The sequence below is a fragment of the Poecile atricapillus genome, chromosome 1 (genome assembly GCF_030490865.1).
Source record: "Poecile atricapillus isolate bPoeAtr1 chromosome 1, bPoeAtr1.hap1, whole genome shotgun sequence".
Classification (NCBI taxonomy): Eukaryota; Metazoa; Chordata; class Aves; order Passeriformes; family Paridae; genus Poecile; species Poecile atricapillus.
This window is the reverse complement of record NC_081249.1, coordinates 163,870,024-163,893,510: the sequence shown is the minus strand read 5'-3', so window position 1 is coordinate 163,893,510 and position 23,487 is coordinate 163,870,024. Positions and strand designations below refer to the sequence as shown.

General features: G+C 38.6%; 1 protein-coding gene across 3 annotated transcripts; it reads right to left on the bottom strand.

Moving 5' to 3' along the window:
* Positions 1-784: 784 nt before the first annotated feature.
* On the bottom strand, positions 785-23,191 carry ZC3H14 (zinc finger CCCH-type containing 14). 3 transcript variants are annotated; one of them, XM_058854938.1, is made up of 17 exons: positions 23,033-23,190; positions 22,230-22,272; positions 18,884-18,998; positions 15,947-15,987; positions 15,405-15,600; positions 14,646-15,066; positions 13,043-13,203; positions 11,843-11,943; positions 10,915-11,070; positions 9,367-9,441; positions 8,743-8,899; positions 6,974-7,197; positions 4,794-4,914; positions 3,734-3,870; positions 2,618-2,712; positions 1,654-1,760; positions 785-1,066 (listed from the first exon to the last, which is right to left on the bottom strand). In XM_058854938.1, exons 1-17 carry the CDS (start codon positions 23,066-23,068, stop codon positions 1,060-1,062), a joined length of 2,193 nt encoding a protein of 730 aa, XP_058710921.1. In that variant the 5' UTR covers positions 23,069-23,190; the 3' UTR covers positions 785-1,059. The 3 variants fall into 3 exon arrangements, with proteins under 3 accessions (XP_058710921.1, XP_058710929.1, XP_058710914.1); XM_058854946.1 differs by lacking the exon at positions 22,230-22,272 and having other exon boundaries at positions 23,033-23,157; XM_058854931.1 differs by lacking the exons at positions 785-1,066; positions 1,654-1,760 and having other exon boundaries at positions 1,770-2,712; positions 23,033-23,191.
* Between the last annotated feature and the right edge of the window lie 296 nt (positions 23,192-23,487).

The window sequence follows — 23,487 nt, the reverse complement described above, 5'->3', positions numbered from 1 at the left end:
ATACTTTTCCTGGAGTGTTAAGTTTCGGAATTCAAAACTATATTTGTCAAATTTAAGTTCAAAATATGTAGCTATCATTGTTTTCTTATATTGAATGTAAATATTTGTAAAAAGAAATTCTTTTGTATATTTTTGTGAAAATGTAGTTCCCCAAAATATAAAAAGGATTTAATAAAAAAGTGTATTTATGTTACTGTTCAACATTTTCCATCATTTTAATATCACTTAACCATACTTATGGGCACATGTGTGCATTATTTTTTTGCCATGTAAGTCAAAGGAACCGTCCTGAAGGAGAAAAGCACAGTGGGTCCAGTAGGAAAAAAGAATTCCTTAGAAGAAAGTACTGCTGAACTTTCTTTCTTCTTGGTATAAATGGAGACACCTCAGGGTATCTATTTGCAAGTGAAGTGGCAGCGCATAGGCTTTTTAAGGGGAGAACAGTATCAGTAATTCTTTAATTGTTCTGGCTTCTGAAGCAGTTTGTTTCCCTTGTCTTTTTTTCCTCATTTTAGAGAGCAGAAGGACTGACAACCATTGCATTGGAAAAGCACCTAAAAGACAAAGCATTTGCTCTGGTCCTTTGCTGGGGTGGACAGCTCAGTCCCTGGGTGCTGGGACAGCAGTGCAGCCTGGGCACTGTACCAAATACTTGCTGGACAAAAAAGTACTTCCAGTCTGATCCCAACACAGGAATAAGCTTTCTAAGCACTTCTGCTGCCATACTTTCTTCTTCAACACACCAACTCATAAACAAGGAACATTACCCACACAGAACACAAAATGTGCTTTGAAGGTTTTTAATGGAATTTAAAGTAAAACTTTCCTTACACAGATGTTTTCTTCTTACAGTGTAAAAAAAATGTAAAATTGCCCAAACTTACAAACTTGGAAAATTAGAGACATTTCAAGTATGCAATCAACCTCGTTTTATGAAAACAATGCATATTCAAAGTCCAAAATGCATGAGTCTTCCCTAGTATCCTGTGTCCTGGTCATTAATCCTCCTGTCCGCTACTGTCCAGAGGAGGCAAAGCTCAGTCCCAGCTTGTACCATATTCATTCACTGAGAAGGAAGAAAAAAACAATTCCATAAGGAACAATTCTACCCCACTGCAAAAATGATTTGAGAACTGCTTTGTGCCCTACCCCTGTAATGGTTAAAACCTTTGGATAGGGGATTAGCTGGAGTGAAAAGATCATTAGATCCCATGAATGTTAAGGCAGGCCCATAGCTACAGCTTTGGGGCTTTTGCTACCGGTTTATGAAATCACAGGTGGATGACAGGAAGGAGCTGCTCTACCAGAAGCACTCAAAGAAACCGCTGAACCTATTGTGGAAAATACAGCTTAGACACAAGAGAAAACAACAGTAAAACAAAGCTTTATTCAAATACAACTCAGAGAACACCACCTGTCCAGGTCAGGATTCCAGTGACTGCCCTATCCCAGCTGCAGGGCACTTGTTTATCAGGGTTGCATCATATTAGTCAATGTTTATACAACTACTACCAAACAGCAGCACATATAAGGGATGTCTCCATACATCTTTGTTGTTCCTCACACACACATTACTTCTGTGAGTAAAACTACATTAGTAATGTCCCAACATACTTTTTATTTTTTCTTTGTTAGGTTTAGAATGTTTCTCACCTGGTTTGAGTTCGAGTCCATTTCAAGGCATGGCGTGGAGGTACAGCAACAGTGGGATGGTAGAAAGTGCAGTCTGGTCTTGTACACTGTGTATTAAACCTACAATGCTAAAACCAAAAGTATTTCAGAAGAAGCTGCCTGAACTCATGAACATGCTGAGCTGCATTGTGACCCTTGAATTGCTGTTTGATATATCTCACCTGCAACTGAGCCAACACCCCCCTCCACCAGTGCAACCAGCTCAACCCAGTGACAAAAAATCCTTTTTAAAAAGTACCAACTAGGAATTTCAAGCTCCCAGGCTGCCACTGCAATGACTGGTGGAAATTCCTTTGCTTGCAAGAGTTTACAGAGTTCAGTTTGAATTGATCTTTGTGTACAAGTTGGGAGCATGACACAGCATTCCCTGAGGGGTGAGAAAAGACAGAGTATCTGGCTAATAATATCTGAGCATGGGTATTTCAGCATTATTAGGGCTTGTAAAAGCACTAAACTTCCTGCCGTTAAATGCAGGGACACAAATCCATAGAAGTACCCAAGCAATAGACTCCTGTAATATAGATACAGATATACAGATATAGATTACATTAATACATTTTAGGGTAACTGGGCAATCTTTGAAGTTTTTGTATGTTGCAGCATATCTGAAGGAAGAGTTAAGAGTCTTGAGACAAATTCCTTCCCAAAAGGCTCCTCTCTGCCCCCACCATCCTGGGTGAGTATATTTTGAAAAGAGATATGACTTGTTCGAAGCTCCCCAGCAGCATTTGGTAGAAAGATTACTAGTAAGTGTAATTTTCCAAATTCCTTAAGTCACTACTTTTATGTATTCTGCTTATAAGGCAAAGTTAAAATGTGAAAAATAAAAGCAGAAAGTGTTAAATCCTAGTAACATTTCCTGTCCCAAAGTAGCATGTTTCAAGTCTCTTTCTAGAAAGGAAGGAAGATAGGAAAAAAATCTTACTTTTGGGTGATAGAATGGACACTCCATTTTCTTACAAGCTGGAAAAAACTTACACAGCGGACTACTGGAGGATATGGACAGGGTGGGCAGGGGTGCTAATAGCAGAAACAAAAACAACAGGAAGTGAGTCTGGATCAGATCAAATTGCCTTTTTAAGACAGCGCCACACAACCTTAAATATATCAATCCTTCTGCTAGAAATTCCATTTTATAATACACCAAAGTTCAGCACCAAATATAGACAGCATTTCCCAATGCAGTTAGTGGATCCTGGACTAGAACAAGGCTATCGGGTAATCATTTAACTTGGTTCTTCACCATTTCAGGACAGGAAGTACCATCCATGGTCAAGGCAAAATTTCCAACAAATTACACACAGATTCTGGTAGGCAGAGAACCTCAAATGTTAAATTTGCAGCAGCAAACCTGTTAGAGTTTCAACTGACTGGACTGAGAAGTGCAGGCACTGCACCTTCCAGGAATACAGAGGAGCTGCTGGAAATGATATCGCAGACAAACACATTGTACTTGGTTTCTGGCAAGGTCACAAAACTCTAGGGGCTAAATTACTTCCAAAAGATTATGCAGTAAAGGCCCTGCACCTTGGCATGGTTCAAAGGCTCAGCAACACCAACCCATATCAAACACAGCTACTGCCTTCAGCAAGCAAACTCACCCCAAAAGTCACCTCATCATTACACCATCACTCCTACACTGGCATTAAAGAAAAAAATGTTCAAAGGCAGAAGCCTCTGTTTTCAGCATGTGTCACAAGCCCTTGGTACAATATGTGTCCAATTTAAGAAAAAAATCTGAGCAAAACTGCAGTGCTGGCTAATTCCTTCAGAGAAATGGACAACTTGTACAAGTCACCACTGCGGCCTTGCACAGCTTTCGTATGGACTCTTGCATTAAGAACATTGGGGGATTTTTCTGGTAACAGTTTTTGCAGTAACACTGGATTATTATTCTTCATCTTACATTAAGAGTTGTAAGAAAATGTGGTCAACTCAAGTAAAATTTTTTTTCATCACTGTCAGTTTCTGTTTCCAAAAATACCGGTTTTGGACCCTCCAGCAAATTCCATTTAAATCTCAGAAAACAAGATGTGCTCACCTGGTTTAGGAGCTGGATGGGGGTTTCGTCGACTGGCGTGAGTGTAAGGACAGTCTGGCTTAGTGCACTTTGCATCATATTTACAGTTTGGATGGATGAACAGGCATTTGTCAGCAAATTTGCAGTTAGGAAAAACTCTGAGGGGAAAAAAAAATCGAGTCAAAAGCTCCTACTTGGAGCAAAATCCCCAAACATCTGTTGCACACAATAGCCAGAATATCACAGAAAGCCAGAGGTGCAGCAGGGCTGGGGCACATCTTGGTTCCTTCCCAAGTGGGGCATGTGGTGTAGAGCATGAGCTGTGCACCCACACACCTGCACTCAGCTTCCTTTCCTGCAGACCCTGCCTCCATGCAGTGAACAACTGAACCACCTCACTCTCAGGCACCAAACTCCTTGGTGCAAGCCAGGACATGTCACTCTTAGTGTGTGGCACAGAGTGGCACAGGCAATGTGAAATCAGACCTTCCCCAGAGAGGGCTGCAGTGTTCCCTAAGTAACACAGATTTCTCTGAAGAGTTTTGTTTTGAATTTAGTTACACCAGATTTTATAAGATAATTAAAATGTTTGAATAACTGAAGTTACCCAATCTGGTAAGAGTTACCTCAATACAGACACTGTTTTTCTGGACTGTTCCTGCTTATGGAAGAGAAGTCAAAGGCACAGGGCACGTTCAAGAGTTCACCTTCCCTTTCAAATTTAAAACCCATGATCTCTTTATTACTACGTAACAACAACCCAGCCCTCAAAAGCATTGTGACAGCTGCCAGAAGAGGGCCTACTCTTTTAAGACACTCCTGCATCTTTAAGCAACTCAGGAACACCAGCCTGTACTTTAAACTAAAGCTTTCTTCTGCAAGGGTGCAGCTGCCACCCCTGTGTTCTGACACTTGGCAGAGGGGTGGAAAACAGAAGGAGTTACAGTGTGATAATCTAGCTCTGATCCTGCCCTGACAGGTTTGTGCTGCCTTGGAATATTACTGACACAGAGCAGAAGTTTGCAGTACTGGAATAAAAATCAAAATAGCATGTCAAGTGGATGAGCTCTGTATCACTCACTTGCAAGGCTGTGTGGGGTGATGGTACACACATTCATCTCCATTCTTACAGGCAGGCCAGTACTTGCAGCGCTCCAGCACCTTCTCCTGCTTTTGCAGCATATTTAAGTCTTCCATTTCCACTGGATGGTAAGAAAGAAGAAAAAAAACAACCTCAAGTTGAACCGTTAAGATTCTATATGCAATTTGTTGTAAGCCATCTAGCATAACCAAAATTCACTGTACTTCTTTCTTAATCAAAAAAAGTCATGATAGTAAAAGTTTACGTACGATCATATTTTCTGAAGAAAATTTTCAAAACCATAAAGTGAAAAGCTGTAATACTGGACTGACAGCTGCCTTTTGGTGATAGAGGATCAAATCTGCACTGTTTACAAGCAAAATAAATCAGTTTTCTTTGTAAATCTGAATTGATTTAAAGACTTGGACAAGACAATGACTCTGACTGAACCTGAGTTATGACTATTCTGCTGAGCCATGAGTTAATTATACCCATGTTTCCTTTTTCCAAGATATATTTTGCTCTAGAAAATTATTTCAAGAGATGAAAGTTAAAAAATCAATTATTACACTAATCAGCATTATTATTATGGGGCCATATACTGAAAAAGAACCACTTTTATGGAATTTCTTCAGACATTTCAGTTACCTGAACCCAGACTCTAATCCAAAAAGTATTTTAAGAAATTCTAAGCTGAAACATTCCGTACTTTCACTACTCTTACAGGAACATGGGACTTTGACTTTCCCCTATTTAACATTGCTTAGAAAACCTTATTTTCAAAATTCAGACAATTGTTGAGACAAACGTTGCTATTGTCTTATTTTCCCAAATCTGCCTAAACCTTTGGCTTTTCAAAGCTTTCCAGCACTACCTAGACTTCCCTCTCTGAGCCTACTAATGACACAAATTGCTCCAGCTTTATTCCTTCCTTAGCCTCATTTATGCCTTCTCCTTGCAACATACCAAAGCCAAATAATGCTTTCTACAACAAATCCTGTTGTAGGATCACACTGGCTCTTACAGATCACTTCCACATGGATCTGATTGTGTGTCACCTTCAGTCCCATCCCTGCTACTTCACAGGAATCATTAACAGAGCTAGGACTGTACTGGCAACACTCTCCTGTACCAAACAGCTTTGGTGAGGAGTATGAGGCTACACACAGGAAATCATGGATTCACAAGGAAGTACTCTAATGACCGTTTCTCTGCGCTGGTAAAGTGTATGGATACACAACATTCCCTTTATCTTTAAGGCTGTCTGATAAATGCAGTACTTCTGCAGCCAGGGGATTGAAAGGACGTGGACTTAAAAGATCTTTTTCTATGGTGCTCCCATAATTGCATTACACGTTTACAGCTGGAGCCATGAAATTTAAGGGTTTTCAGTACAGCATCAAATAGTAGTCTTTATTTAGTTCAGAAATTTGGATATACTGCTACAACAGAAAATAAAGATCTTTATTTTCTTAAGAAAGCTAAGTAAAAAACATGGATCCAAGCACAGCCCTCAGCAAGTATTCAACGGGTCTATGACAAAACAGTAGCCTCTGTGTTTTTTATCACCATGTCAGCATTCTAAACAATTCAAACCTGGCTCAGAAAGCAATTTCCCATGTAATTCAAAAGAAATAAAGAAAGACAATATACTTCATATAAAATCATGCACTGTTAAGTTCTGCTTTCAGGTGCTATCCACTGGACTCTACCAACACCTTACACTTAACAGGCTCCTTTAGGTGTCACAACCAACCCTCAAAAGAAACATTAACACTGTCTGACATATTTTTATAAGTTCAAGGCATGTTAATATGTTAACTGTAACATCTCCTGTCCATCAGCACAGAGACAAATCATAACAGATCAACCAGAAGGGCAGATTTCTGGCAATGAAAATCAACTGCATTTGCAAAAAAAACCCCAAAAACCAACCAGCCAATTTTACCAATATTGGGATGTATGGAGAACTACCACATGCTATACTGGTCTAGTACACCACGACAAAAGCTTCTGAGAAGACGGTCCCACTGAACTCCCACATATCATTTGCCTAAAGAATGTTCTAATTTGAAGAATAAACACCATCACTTTGGTTTCTTAAGAATGATACATCCAGGAGGTGTAACCACGATCAAAGCACCACACCAAGGTTAGATCCTGTTGGTCAGTATAATTACCATCACAGTTCTCCAGCTGCCTTGTTACAATTTGCATCTGCTGTGCTCGAAGACCTTTTAATCCTTTGCCAGCACACATGTGCTGGGTAACTGGCTTTAATCCTTCCATTATACATGTATCTTCCTCCTCCTGATCAGAAAGGTATCCTGGTGGACTGGGCACGCCATCCAGTGTCACAATGAACTTGGGACTAGCAGGTTTCTCTGGCTGTGCAAACTGGTCCCTATCAAAAAAAGAAATGTTGTAAATTTAGATTTTCTGACTCAAGAGGTTTGAGTGAATGCGAGCTGTGCTAGTGACTGAAAATAGTACAAGTTTATCAATGGGGAGTCAAGCAGTAGCAGACCTTCTTTTAGTAATTACTAGTAATGCACACCAGTTAGCAGCCTTCAGGTCCCCATGAGGCAATAATAAGAACTACAGCTCTCAAGTACAAGTTCAGTGTGTTGCATTCTGCTCAACAGACAGTTTCAAAAGCTCATTTACAGTCAATCCTGTGGAAGTTGCAATTTTGAGGCAGAAAAAGAGAGCAAATACCATTCTTGGAATTACAAGCCTTTTAGCACACAAAACATGTGTCTCCACAACATTACTGAAAAGCACATTATGAAACAGTGGTGTAAAAATTTTTAGAACTAGGATGAGAGAATTGAAATACTGATACTAAGTATTGACAGTCATGTCAATACTGATACTAACTTTGACACTCAGTCTGACTATAAGGTCAGTCTAGCCTAGGGTCCTGTATCTGACAGTAGTCAGCATGGATAAGGAGGAGCATAATAACAGGGGACACGTACATTTTCTCATGTCTCTCACCATCCCATCCATTTTACCTGAGGGGCTTCCTGAATGACAGGTGATTCTATGTATTTGGAGAACTGTGGAGTTCTCATCTTTGACAAATAGCAATGGGATAAACTTTGCTTCTCTATGAAATGAGGCTAAAAGCAACTACACTGTAGAATGCCTTTAAGAAGATAAAAACCAGAACATTGAAAACATCACAAGCTAGAACTTTCAGACTGAAGCAGTCAGAAACTGACCTATTCACATACAAAAATTTACCTCTCTCCTGTAGCAGTCACAGCTTTCTACTGTGATATTGCTGTGATACTGTGGTTATTTTGGAGTCATTTGCTCTGTGTTGGTTTTGTTTTCAATTAACATAGGCTTCTAAAAGCCACCCACAGAAAGGAAACACCAGAAGTTCTCAATCACAGCAGCCCACATGATGAAGTTCATCATGCTGTTTAGAGTGGTTTTAACTTGTAACAGGTAGGACTATTTGTTAACTGGAACTTTGTTTGAAGCTGATATGAACTTTAAGCTTCTCCTGGTCAAACTCTCCTGTAAGGAGCCTTAAATCACTGCCCAGAATTCAACACACTCAATACTGTATTAAAAATGTTTCTAAAGAAATGTAATCAAAGGGTGAAACAAGTATAAAACTAATGGCAATCTAAGCAAAACAATTACTTGAGTAAGATTTCAGGAATCAGAAAAAAGAGCAGTACTTTTCACATCCTTCTTCCTTCTAGCAAATCAAAGACAAGCTCAAGCAATAGTTGACCCTAGGATTATTTTCCATTTAGAAGGATTTCTGGGAGGCTTAATGCCCCTGCTTTTTCTTCTGCTTTTCAAAGTCAGCCCATTTTGCATGATTTCACACGTAACTGAACTGACAAAGCACAAGTCTGACCAAACGGCTCCATCTAAACCACAAACAATTTCACTAGTAACTGTCCTAAAAGAAGAGGCTTTTTACCGTGTCTGTATTAGACGTCCTGAGTGAACTCGCACTGCCTCTGTACCCTTCTTTCCCAATTGCTGATTCTGTGGTGCCATTTCTTCTGATAACTTGGGCTTCTTCAGGATAAAACACCGAGTATCTGAGTGGACCATAGATTCTGGGTCACAGTAATCTGCATTAGGAGAAAAATTACATAGAAAAAGAGTAAAATAAGGTACATATTCAATTATGTATTTATTATTTACAGTAATCATTACAGTATTACAATTATTTACAGTATCAATTTAAATGGTCAATGAACTAATCTTACTTTAATTTCTTCCTAGTAGTTTCCAGAAAACATTTTTACTTCCCAGTTAATTCCACAGAGATGGATCAACAGAAGCCGTAAGCCATATTAGGCCAGATCAGAAAATTTTAAAAATGCAATGGCTATGCTGAAACAGCACTGAAGGGGGTCCATCCACCCTCCCCCCAAATGTCTCATCCTCTGAACAGCTACTAATATAATGCATTCATTCCTTAGAGATGTAGAAATCAGAAAATTGTAGAAATCAGTATAATTAATTGAAAAGAAATATCTTAACATTCACTGGCCAGTAATACTAGATTTGAAAATAAAAGATCACAAGACTTAACCTTGAGTCACTTGCAAGGCATCTTCAATCATAGGATCAATCTGAAGCCGACAAGAGAGCTCCTTTTGTTCAATTCCTAAAAAGACCAACAATAAGAAGCATATTTTATAGCATGTCAACATGATACTATAGAGAACTGAGACATATTCTCTAATTCTTTTGATAAAAAATCAACAAAAACATTCACAATTTTAACAAAAACAACAACAAAAGCCATTCTCATTATTATGAACCCTTTTCTTATTGGTTCAGGAACAGCAACAAGGCAAAAGCTAAGTACTGTAGGACACTATTCATTCCCATAATTGCTGCTCAGCACAAATGAGGTCTGTGGGCACAGCAACTGATGAAGGCCAAGTTCATCCTCCTCATTTGTAGAGGAGTTGGCCATCCAGAGAACACACACAGAGGAAAGCAACTAACAATGAACTACTTTACACTCCTCTTAAAAGAGCTGAAGCAAATCAGAGCACCACTGTTCTACACCTGAGATATGGTTTAAAAAAATTATTTTTGCTTTCTGTAAATTTCCTAAGCAAGCTGTCATTTCCATTTCAATGGCAATTGAGTGAAAATATTTAGCATATGTGCATTAATTCAAAGGCTGATAAAGCTTTTTCTCACATACTTTACAGATACAATTTCAACTACTTAAGGGAGGCAGAAAGATTCCAAATACACCTATGTGAGGAATAAGCAACTGCAAAAATCTTTTTTAAATAATGAGTGTTTACCATTCCTTAACAATGACCATGGGATGATATAACAAAATTCTTACTTAAAACCAAATTCTATTAATTATCTAACTATCTAAACACTTAGCAAGTATAAAGTAAATACTTAGAGAAATATTTTTTCCCTCCCTTACTTCTATGAGTCCTTGTGACTAACAAAGACAATTCCCCATCCTCTAGAAGAAAACCATGTTGAAAAGGCACTTTGACTGCCTTTAAATGTTATGCCCTTTAGAATATTCAAAACAGAAGTAAAAACCAAAGCGTGGTATCAGCTGTCCTGTAAGACCAAATAGGGTATTCTTATATTTAAACTGAAAAATTAAACATTAGAACCATTTATGTAGAAACCATGTGTTGGAAAGAATCTTTTACTATTTCACAGGCTGGAAAAATGTTGCAAATACTCTAGAGTGTATTGACTCTTACTTAAGCTTTGTGACAGAGTTACTCTTACAAGATACTAAGGAAAATATGCAAAGGATGGGGAAAAGAGAAGCTATCCAAATATAAGTGCTTATGCAAAACTATTCCTCAGTGACATGCCACAATGGTATAACATTCTCTGCTTACAGATAAATTCCTCTGAGGCTGGCTCTGTGTGTGTGTGTGTGTGTTTGTGTGTGTGTGTGTGTGTGTGTGTGTTGGATACATGTATCTATCTGACAGCCCTGCTTTAGAAAACTGCATGGTCTTCCGGGCAGTTCTGCATGCAACTTTTAATGCAGACTTGAAACTATTCCTTTCCTTTTCTCTGCTCAGTCTGTAAAATGACATCCCCTAGTAAAAATTCTTAAAGAATACTATCAGATGACCTTGAATTTCTTCAACTGTCTGCTCCTTTGACTCTTCTACTTGAAGATGAGAACTCAGAATAGGCAGTCTGCTTTGCACATGAATTACTTCTAACTGTGATTCTTCTGGGCTAATTCGAGTTCTTGGTGCAACTGGAACAGTCTGTTTCTGTGGAACTTTAAATAGAGAAACAATGGCAAATAATTTAAACACTACCCAATCACATAATAGTACTGTTTTTAGATATATTGTGCTAAAATAACTCTCACAAATTCCTACACACACACACAAAAAAAATCCCAAGCATCTGTCTCCACAAAAAGCATCTTTAAGCTACCTGTAAAATTCTTAGTGTGCAAGCATATTAGCGCATGTGCACAGAGCACCCCTAATGGCACCACAGAACACTTACTTCTAAGACAAAACAGCGTAAGAAGGATTAGAGTGACAACAGCGAAGTACTCATTCATCCACTTCTACACATAATTAAAGTGGTATTTTCTGATAGTTTTGAAATCACTATCTTGCACTTCTATTACCTATATCCAGTGCATTTTCATTTTTTTGCTTGTTTCCTTTTCTCTCCTCCCCTCTCAGAAGGAAGAATGAGAATGAAGAAAGGGAAAAAAGATCAAGTAATTCTAATTCATTTCCCCTTGGTGACTATTGACTTCAGAATACTCTGGCTCTTCCATTCTGTATCTATACACTTCACAGACTTGCTGTCTTGATTAATGTGTTTTAAAGACCACTTTTCTCCCTCGTTTATGTTTTCATAGTTCATCACTGAACATCAGTGTAATGAAACAAGACGTGGTAAATCCCTCATGTATAACTGGCTTGCTATTTAGCATTCTGTCTTATTTCTAAGCACTTTCTTTAGCTTGGACTTACACAAAAGAGTTTGAAAATATTTCAGATTACACAAGAAAAATCAATGTTAATTACCAGTGGAATAATTGGTTGTTTTTGTAACTGATTCCTGTGCTTCAGAGATTGCTTTCAGTATTAAATTCTTATTGGCCTGTTTTGAAGGCGGCAATGAAGGTCTAAAGGAAATAAACAAAAAATTAATTGTCCATAGATTGCACAGCAACAGTATCCATGCTAAAGACAGTTGTTTCAACAGGTTAACATAGGAATAATATTAACAGAAATTATCATCTACAATTATTTTATCCAAAATAGTTTTCAGTTTATCTATGCTCTCAGTGAATGGAGATCCACAAAATTCTCTAAAAAATGGAAGTCCAGATGTGTGATTTCACCACTCAACTTAAGCTGCTGCAAAACCATGATGAAAAGCAGTCTAAAAACATGTGAAAGGCCCTCTGCCATTAATTTCTTCCCACCTCTACCCACCACTTATCTCTTGCTATGTTTGTGCTGGCACCAATAATTATGCAGCCATCCTGAGAAATATGGTCCAGCTGCATAATTTGACTCTATCAAAAACATATTATTTGTAAAAAAAGGCTTTCTGCTTGTCTTTAATATCAACAATAAGGAAGCTTAAATCAGATAAATGTGCTATGGTGCTGAAGATAAATTCAGTACAGTGTATTAGCTTAAAATAAATCTTATAAAAGCTAACACTGTAAACACTTATAAAAGCTAACATCTCCTCTCTAGTTTAAATGTTCTTCCTCAATTGTTAAAAATAAGATACAAAAGACATGTATTTTGACTAATGCCTGACACTTAGAATTAGGGAGCAGAAAAGAAAAAACCTCTGAAGACTGTTTGAAAAGTAAAATCACCTTAAAGAACAAATGATAACTGGTTTGAAAACAATTCCTGAAAATAAATCAAATTACTGAAAAATTAATTTAACAAAATAAATACCTGGTCTGAAACATGTCAACATTATTGTTCTTTTGACAGTAAACGTTACCCAAATAATGTAAAAATTCACACTCTATTGCATCTTACGTGCAATAAGGAAAACAGGTTACCAAACTAAAGGCAAAGGATGGCATAAACAGGCAACTCATCCACAGAGTTGTGAGAAAGTACAAAAAATATTAAAAATATTTACTAAATTTTGTCTTTCAATTTTCCAAAGTGAAAACTGATTTTCCCCACTTCCGAAGTTTTCATGCATTATATTAATTCTTGAAAACCCAGAATCATGGAGATCTTCAGTACCTTCTTTCTGGCTTTGCAGGTACAGACACGCTGCTGGAGATGCTTCCTGTTCGCAATCCATAGTCTTCCTCTTCCTCTTCATCATCTCCATCATTACAGAACTTTTTCACTTTGACTACCGAGCTTACAACAGGCAGCCGCCTTTTCCTGGAGCTTTCCTCCTACAACATACAGAGCAGGCAAAACAGCTCATTTAGCATAAACCACGAATCAGTAGAACAGCAAAGAAAGTACTGCAATTCCACTTGGAGCCAGGAGATGGAGAGCTCCCATTCCAGTTGTACAAGTGACTGCACTGGATAATATGAAAATCAGACATATTTACACTGAAACATCTCATTGGAAACATAACTGTAAACAAAATTTAGGGAAAAAAAAAAACAAACTCAAAATAAACCCTCTCAAGTATAGAAAAATTATCCAACACCTACAGAAAACCAGGGTTTTCCAAAGACATTCATAGTATTCTTCAAGATAAGTATGTTAAAAGTGTGAGAGAGAAAAGTGAAATCAGTATAAATTACTTTTTTCTTCTGTATCAACTCTGATATCAGGTAAATTTAAGGATTCATTTCTAGGAAGGAAATTATATATTCCAAAGGATGTTAATTCTTACATATAGTCAGGATGGTCCAGTTTAGACACTTCAAGGTCCCTGTTGTCTCTTCTGGACATTACTCATGAAACAGTAATAGAAGAAAAGTTTCACAAGACCTTTTTCAAACATTTCCAAGGAGAGACGTCCCTGACATTCATCAGTGATTTATGTACAACATTAAATAAATCACTATATTCTCATTTGCACTTCTCCATTCTCAAAAACTAAGACACCAGGATGTATCTTTGTAGAGCATTCTAGATTACCAAATAATATTCATTATCCTTTATACAGAATGAAGGAGTGGCAAAGACAGAGAACTTTATGAGCTGCAACAAACACAGATGCACTTTCAATACAACGTATGTAAAATACTTGCTTCATTTCAACATTAGGAGCCATAACTATCTTCATTCCTCTCAAAAAAGCTTTTCATTCAAGTGCATAGTCTATCAGCTAGGACTACCACCCTGCCTGGCTTAGCTTGGCCTCCAAAGTACTTAGGGCAGCAGTCATCTTTTAGTATGTCCTTGTGCAACATACATCCTAAAGAATTCTAAACTGACAAAGTTCTATTTAGAATCATCATCATCAATGTATCTGGGTTAATAAACAGCATACCAAAAATTCTGATTTACTGGACTGTGTAAAGCTGGGGGTATACACAGCACTTAGGGAAGACCACGATGATTCAATGATCTTAAGATCAGAATTATAGTTTCTGATTCATCATATGCAGCTCAATAATGTGCTAACCTGTCCAAGTCAATACGACAAGAAGATGTACATGGTAATTAACTCTGAGATGCAGCAAGCTCCCAGATAATGATGTCAAATTATGCAATCTGTTTTTACCAGTGGATACAAAGGATGAAATCTCAAACCTACTGACACCAGTGACAGAAGTCTTTTGATTTCTCTGAGGTCAAGATTTTACTGAAGTGTACCTAGCAATTTAGTTTCCTAACAAGAATAAACTTTTCCAATAATTTAGGTTGCACTAACCTCACTGCCCACTTTATCAGCACCGAGTTTGGAGGTGGGTCTGTGACCTTCTGCTAAGCTGCCAAATGCTTCTGGATTGCACAGCTGGCCTGTTTCCAAAGACCTGCAGCCTTGTGTGTCTGACTGCCGGCTCTCCTGCAAGCTGCCCTGTTGTGACAATCTGGGCACGTGTGCGCTACCATCTGCACTCCTGACAGCTGGTGGCCGGTAGATCTCGGCTGAGGGACGAGATGAACCATAAGTTACAGTCACAATAGGTTTCTTCCGTGACAAAGGATTCTCCTGCACAAAGTTTAGGTCTTCATCAATTAGATCATCTGGTTCAGGTTTAATGTCAATTACAGCTTCAGAAGGTGACAATTCCCTCAAAGGCTTGACAGTAGATGTTAAGCGGGATGCAGAACCATCTTCACAAGACTGCCTGATAAAAAAGAAATTGCCAACTGTTATCCACAAGTCAAGTCCCAGAAAATGAGAACTGTCTTTTAATCAAAGCCAGGAGGGAAGAATCATTACAGTATTACTGATTATATGACTTTAACACACTGATATTTTCAGTTTGGTTAATTAATCTAAGCCCATGTGTGGCTTAAAGAACTGAGTTCTGATTTAATGTTTTTCATACAACAAATTGTAGCAATGCTTTACTCTTCAAAAGTACTTGTATCTTTCCAAGCGTCTGCACTCTTCAGAATGGCTACTACACTCATACAACTACTGATGTCTGAAGGTGTGCTAGGAAGTAGCCAGCAGCCTTACCTGGAAGCAGCGTTCCTCTGCTCCTGTGAGCTGGTTGAAACTCTGGAGTCATTTCTTTCAGTCCGAGTGCTTGACACTGCAAGAGGTGGCAAGATATCCTCACGCCTCCTCTCATCACTCACACATGAACCGCTTTTGCTGGAAGGCAGGTTGCTCTCAAAGATATTAGATTCTGAAGATTTTACACTGGTTGGTTCTGTGGAGACAGGTACCTTTCACTTTTACATTAAAGCACAGCAATACAGATTTTACAGTAAATGTAGCTACAAAACTGCAAACAAGATGTTGTGCATGCCTGAAAATACAACAAGCTGAAAGCTTGGAATACATCAGCAAGCAACAGAGAAAACACACAGACACTGGACTCAAAAATAAATTCTTTATCTCAAAATAAAAAGAAATTTTCTTAACAATCTGGATCCAAAAGACCACATAAACAAAAAAATTAACGAAACAGACAAGGTATTTTTGCAACTCATTAGACATATAACACTACACAGGAAAAATAAGCCTACCTTCACTCAATTACTTTTCTTACTTACCAGTAGTCACAGATCGCAGCTTATCCAAAACGCCATGGAGCCTGAAATAGACAGTGGACATTGAAGGAAGCAAAAGAGAAATAGGAGAAATAAAAAACCTTAACTTACATTCAGACTAACCACTTTTCAGAGACCCACTGCCTTTCCATCCTTATGACAGGCACCTCTTTTATCTAAGACTTCATTTTCCATCAATCAAAGTATGTTTGACCTCAAAAGGGAGGCTTAAAGTATCGTACCTCCTATATGTCTTGTACATGCAAACAGAGTATTCATCACATCATCTACTTTTGGCATTTATTCGGTTTACATAATCAAAGCAAATACTACCCACCTTTCACTACAATCAATGAAGTATCAAAAAGATTGATTCAAAAAACCTATGTTAGAAGCCTAAAGCATAGCCTAAAATTTTACTTTGTATATGAAACTTTAATTACACAGCAGAGTTAAACATAGTTCTAAGTACAAACTCATACGGTATATAACTCATAGCATTCTCAGGATTCTTCCAGCATGCTTTATATATACCAACAATACTTTCAGAGATGTGCTGGTGAGCAGAAATATTTCAGTGAAGTATCAAACTTGCCCTTTGCCTGTGAAAAAGTTATAAGCTGAAGTAACACGTAAAATTACAGGGCTTTAATACAATAAGGCTGCTTAAAAATAAACACATATTGCAGTGAGAAGAAAAAAAACCTGAACATTTAAATTCATATCTTACTTGGAATTCAAACCTGATAAAGGGCAAGTCCATAATTTAGGATGAATATTAGAAAGGAGCTAAGGAACAAGAACATATTGAAAAGACTGCATGTGGGTATAATGAAGGCTTATACTCATTCTCCTTGCGAGCTTTCACTAGAACACTTGTCAGCTGAGCTCTGGTGACGCAGATCAATTTTCATACTGACCTCAGGCTAACTGATCTGACACTTGGTTCAGAGTAAGAAGTGGTGGCCAACCAGCAGGATTACCAGGTCTGTCATAATTGCTGCAAAGCTTATGCCAAAAGGCCCAAATTACCAGCTACAGAGACAAACCAAGGAAGGCAGATCTTGCTGAGTACTGTAATTAACCAACGTTTAAGAACAGACACATTCTAGACTGTATTTAGAAGAAGTAAAAAGTATACAAAACTGCCAGCTACAATGTTATGTAACACTTGTTCACCAGTCCCCTTACAGCTTATTCATAGGTTTCATCTTGTCATCCGTCCTTCTTTTAACCAATATGTACTTTGGTACCTGACAAAGTACTCCAACATTAAGTTTGTATTTTTATATCTGTATCTATCTATATAAATATATATGTAATGAGAATACTGACTTAGGGTTAAAACAGTCACTATGTTTAAAATTTAAGCAGGTGTCAAAACCAGCTGGTGGTATAACATCTGCATATAGTCAATACACCATATAAAATATAAATATATAAAATTATCTTGATTTCTTTGCTGAAATTTGCTTTCTCTACATATTTATTATTTTTTCAATGAAGTTTTAGTTTCATTTACAAAGCCATGAAAGTGTTTTCTGCTACACAATTTCTGACTGTATATCAGGATTCAGTCAAAACTGTAGTACAGGAAATACATCCTCATCCACTTGTAAACTTCACTGATTTGTCTGATTCCTAAAACTACTATGAGAGAAAGACAACTGCATGACTTCCTGATACACTGAAACCCAAAAGTTTTGCCTATGCAGGCCACAAAAGGCAGCAAAGAAATACCTGTGCAGTTTTTTTTAAAAAAAAATCCATGCTTAATAGTACTCCTTTATTATATTTTTGACAAATGCCAGGAGAAAAATGAAACCTGTGTTAGTAAAATCAAACTATATCCACACAAGTTACACTATCACCTAGAAATCCATTTGTTTAAATAGCTAATACAGTGATTTGTAATAGCTGGAACTATTTTTCATTTTTTGTCAGTGTTTATGATTTCATAACATAACCAACTTCTAAAATGTTTCTCTCTACTATTCAGTAACAGAAAAGTTCCTAAGAACTAATTACATAGAAGAAATATTGGAAGTGAATTTAAACTGTCAGTATGAAAATGTCAAAGAAAGCATAACTGAAAAAGAATAAAAATTATAGTACTTCTCTCATCTATACAAAACAAAATAATGCTCCTTGAAATTCTATCAGATAGGAGATTCAGAAATAAGATTAACTTGAAAAAATACACAACTCTGAAAGCAATAAAATCTCTAGAGTCAAATGTCTGAAATGTGGATTTACTTACAGGCTTCTACTGTAAAACAAATTCAGTATTAGAAAACGCATGTGAAATATAATGGCTAAGTTTGTCACGCAGCACAGAATGAATGAATCTACATTGTCAGAAGCTGACAGTAGAGTTGAAGTGTTGCTAACTTGTCCTGTTCACAGTAATTCTGAGGTTCTACTTTTGGTTTTTAGAGTTGGGTGGTGGTAATAAATAAACAGCCTGAGAGGTGGGAATACCTAAGCATTTGGTGCTAAGCCTTGTCAAAGACAGTACACAGAATTAGATCCACTGCTCATCTGCCCTCATATAGTAATTCCCATGCACAGCAATCTGAATCACTGTTAGCATAAAAGCAAACAGATTGGTCCTTTACATCTAACTGCAGTGAACAATGCACTCATGTTCACAGTGGGCTTTGCAGGAATAACTGTAAGTCAGCATACTACCTGAGCACTTCATTTACAAATCTGACTGGCTTACAAACGAGTCCTCCAGTCCTTTGCCATCTATCAACTCAAAAGCCTAACTAGGGTCAGACAAAAACTAATTTACTTATTAGACATGCATGTGGGAGTTTTTATTAAAGCAAATTACATAATGGGAAGATAAATAACTTTTTAAAATGTCAAGTGTCACTTGTAGAAAGCAGTCCTGCACTACTGATAAGAAGTGTGACAAGTAGCTTGCAAACATACCAGACAGTAAACCTGACAGTATTGTTTCCAAGGAAAAGGGAAAGGTCTTCTGTCATCTGCTCTTGACTCTTCTTATTGGCCACCATAACCATAATATAATCAGGGAGTTCTTCATCTAATAGAAAGAGAAATATGCTGTTTTAAAGTATAATAAATCATGGAAGACATAGAAAACATTTTTAAACACGTAACCAAACTTTTTCTGGCTTACTACAAAGACTGTGCAGGCAGAAGATTAGGTAAGCAAATTAACAAGACTTCCATTTCCTCTGAGGTTCAATACAAGTCTCATCTACGAGCAAGGAATAAAAGATCATCAACTTCACAAGAGCGTAAACTGAAGATCAATGTATGTAAAAAGTGAGTAAACAGAACGGAAAGAAGAACAAGACAAAAGAAAGCCACTCTGCTGCCTATATTCTTTTTCTTGAATACTAGCAAATACCTATAAACATCTAGAAAATATTCATCACCTCATCCTTGTCAAATTTCCTGTAGTTACAAAACTAAACAAATAAATATCCATTTCTGATATGTGCATTAAACAAATCAAAACTGTATTAACTTCCAGATTTTTTACCTACAAAAATAAAACCAAATCCCAGCAATGCCAAGAATGAATTTCTATTCTGTAATGTATGCAATTTCATACACAGTGAGAAACCCATTCCCTTGCACACAGGGTATTCCCACTCATCAGAATGCATAGGAAGGTGCTTAGAGCTCAACACTAAGGGTTTGGGGGGTTTGGTGTTTGGCATTTCACTTTGGCCTAGCTCTGGCCTCTGCTGAAGGGCTGACTGGCACAATTGTTGCTCAAAGGCATTAATTGTGCTTCTTGAGCACAGACTTCAATTTAGTTTAATCAAACATCTCATGCTCTCCAATTCTACTCCATGGCATGACATGAACATAACAACAGTAAGCAAGAACAGCTGGGAAATACTATCCAAATTACAAATTTGAATCAAGGCACTAATACAGCTGTGCTTATTTAATCAAGCTACGACAGTACACAAAACTAAAAAGACCTAAAAAATTAAAAATAGAAATCAAAATCCAAATCAAAGGAATTGTCTTTCTTCCATGTATATGTACACTGTAAATAACTTATCTCTAACTTAGACCACAAAAATAACATTCATACATTGTACCTGCACTACCACTACTCATTTGTACCAACATAACCCATTACTAGCTTAATCCCTCACTTTTTTTGGTGACTTTTAGTTTGTTTCAGGGTTTTTTTTTGTTGCTGACTTGTGCTTTCCTTTTTTTTCTACTGCAAACTACAAGTTGCGCAAGATGGACTGATGTTCAGACTTAGGAATTTAGGTATGAATTTCATTCATTGGCCACGCTACTTTCTAACATAATAAACTCTTCAGGTGGTTGAATGCATGATAAAGAGGATATTTTAAGTACAGATCAAAACATAAGTTAGCACAATTACCGGTATAACAGTTTGTGTAACAGTATGACAGACAAAGGAAAGAAACATTTTCGGTAACTGTGCTGGCTTATGCCAACTTAAACTGCATGTGGAACTACAGCCTTTTGAAAAATTTCCTAACTGATGAATAATTAACTGACTTCATCTTGCTTCAAATATATGAATATTTCCTTTGTAAGCGCTACACAACAAGTAAGTTTCAACATATCTTGATATATAGCGCTTTTCAAGAGAAAAGAACTAGCAGTGTCAGAAAGAAACAAAAGTGTGGTTCTTGTGCAGAGGCTAGAATGAGGGAGAACCAACATTTTACTAGTTACCTGAAAGAAGAAATGGAGAGTTTTTGAAAAACAGTACTGGAAGAGTTGTCCAAAATACTCTAATCAAGAAAAGAAATCTGAAAAATCACAGGATTTTGGAAACATTGGTATAAAAATAAAGAAGAGGCCAAGGCAAGACAGACTTAGCAGTAAAGAATACAAAGTTATATAAAGTTCAGAAGCTGACTGAGAAGAAACTGCAGACTTTGTCTGCTGATCCTGGGAATACAGGAAACCTGTCCTCTGAATACAAGAGACAGAAGGAAAACAAAGAAAGAATAATCAGTCATAGCTGCAATCAGAGATGGCTGGTATTCTACCAGCATCTTAGTATTAGAGACAAGAAAGACTTTTATTTCAGAAATACAGGAGAAAGCAAAGAATCAAGGACTGAGAAAATGAAACCTGGAATGATGGTAAAAAAACCCAACCAAACAAAAAACAATGAGTTACTTAAAAAGACAAGCTTTGAGACAGTGCAAAAGACGATTTTACAATTAAAAAGTTCTAACCACAGTTCCTAGGCACCAGCTGAGTTCAGAATGTCAGCTCCTAGGTAACTCCCCTCTATGAAGCCAATACATTTTTCCATAAATACAATTCCTCTCTTGCAACAGGAAAAAAAAGACTAATTCATGCTCAAACTACAAACTCTGAACTTGGCCCCGCAGCTCACAGGATCTCTAAATTATGCTCACAATTCCTTTTCTTCACCTGAAATCCAAGAATCATAAACAACAACAATGCAGTTTCAGGACTGAGGTATTTTGTTTCCAATGGAATGCTGTGTTAAGTTACCAACTTTTACTGCTGCAGAAAACAGCTGAAGTGCAATATTCATTTCTTCCTGGATTCAGAAACAACAAACAAACCCAGAAGACCACAGATGTTCACACTGCTCACCCCTCCTGTCACAAACCAAAATAAAATCTCCCTCTGCCTCTAAGATTCAGATAGCATGTATTTCATCATCATTAGCTCATCATAGCTCTCAGTCTTCTCCTTAACAGTCAAGCTCTCACATTTTAAAGGTTTGTCCCACATAATGTTTCTGAAGTGGCCTTTTAATTTCCTAAGCCACTTACTCATCTTTTTCCTGTCTCCTAATATCAACAGACTCTTCACCCTGAATTCAAGAGCTGTTAAAAATATGCCTAAGAAAGACTGATTACACCTCAGAGTGGTCACAGCTAACTGTTGATGTATTTCCAAGGCTCTTGCTTTGTATAATGCTTCTCCTAATGCTTCAAAGAAATTTCCTTAGATATTCACATCATGGCTTGTTTTTCTTTCAAACCCCTTGCCACCAGATCTAAAGGGAAAGACTATTAGACTGACTTCTTAGTTATTTTCTTCAGTTCTTCACGTACTGATGTTCACATACTGCTTCTTCTTACTCTTAGTATATACTATTTTGTGGAGTATTAGTCCAGCACTTCAGGTAATTCTTCTCATGCTTAAAGCTTCTGTATGCATTAACAGAGGTAATAGTAAGTTCCATTAGCTAAGCTAGTTTTTTCCTACATAACAAAAATGATCTAGAGAAGATTGCTGAACACATGACAAAACTTACCAACATAAGCCCCCAGCTCCTGTAACTTTCCTTTTATAGCACCCTAAAAAATAATGAAATATTATTTAAGGGATGGATCAACAAAGTATTTCTATCTGCAAAGAGGTGGGAGGCTTAGAAAAGTTTCTCTCATTTACTGTTTGCACACATTGGTTTACCATGTTAAACTCTTCCTATTTCTACTGCTCAGGATAGGAACGTACTAACAGCGAGGGACTGACAGCAGAGCAACGGAATCTCACTCTCTCTACCCTATTTCCGATAGACCACACCAATGGTAGTGCCGATCCTAATGCTACCATTCAACCTGCAAGTCCCAGCTGTCCTTTTTTAAGTAGAGATCACCCGGACTCACAAGCTGCAAAGAAAACTAACCTAAGATGGTTTGATAAAAGGTCATTCCCGGCTCAGCAGGGAAACAGAACCCTGCCGGGATTTCCAGACTGTGACTGCCGAGTGGGAGCCGCTGACAGGCCCTGCCGGTACCGGGGGCTCTCACCCGGCCAAGCTGCGCGTCCCCCGGGCAGCCCCGGGGCCGAGCGGGCTCTGCAGGGCGAGAACCGCAGCCCCGGGACAGGGATAGCACTTGGCAGCTGCCCGTCGGGGGACAGGGGTGCCCCGGCGCCGCTTCCCACAGAATCGTCTCTCCTGCTCCCGCCCTCCCCGGGGAGTCCCGAGGACCCCGCCACCGGCAGCGCTGACGGAGGGGCCCGGTGCCTCAGCCGCCGGCTGGGCCTGCCCCCACAAGAGGGCCCGGCCTCCTGCCGCGGGCGGAGGGAGCGACTCGGCTGCTTCTGTCTCACCCGGATCTTGCGGCTGATCTCGGTGCCGATCTCCATGGCCGCGCCAAGCCGCCCCCGGCCCGGCCCGCCCCGTCCCGTCCCCTGCGGCCCCGGGCCCGGCTCCGGCTCCCACCGCCGCCCGCGCGGGTACCGAGCGCCGCTCGGGCACGGCGCGCGGCCTCCGCCGGCACCGCCCCCTGCCGGGCGGCGGCCGAACCGCCCGCCCGCTCCACGGCCGCAGCGCGGGGCTCGGGAGCAGCGGAGCCACGGCCCGGGGGCCGCTGCCGACTGCCGGAGCGGGGAGCCAGCGGAACTCTGAGTGCCAGAACAACAGCTCCGCCGTTATTTCAATATTCATGCTCTTTCTCGAGAACTACACACACTGAATATTCAGTTATCCCTTAAAAAACAAATAAATTTTGGTATAACCGTACACAAAGTATTCAAGTAACTTTTAATGCCACACTACAGCTATA

What these genes read in the sequence shown, in the direction of transcription:
- ZC3H14 (XM_058854931.1), bottom strand. Translation starts at nt 23,068, where the DNA reads ATGGAGATCGGCACCGAGATCAGCCGCAAGATCCGG. An exon ending in ACTGTCAGGTTTACTGTCTG is followed by an intron (nt 15,988 to 18,883) that starts GTATGTTTGCAA and finishes TGTCTATTTCAG; the next exon opens with GCTCCATGGCGTTTTGGATA. An exon ending in GCTGCGATCTGTGACTACTG is followed by an intron (nt 15,601 to 15,946) that starts GTAAGTAAGAAA and finishes CTGTCTCCACAG; the next exon opens with AACCAACCAGTGTAAAATCT.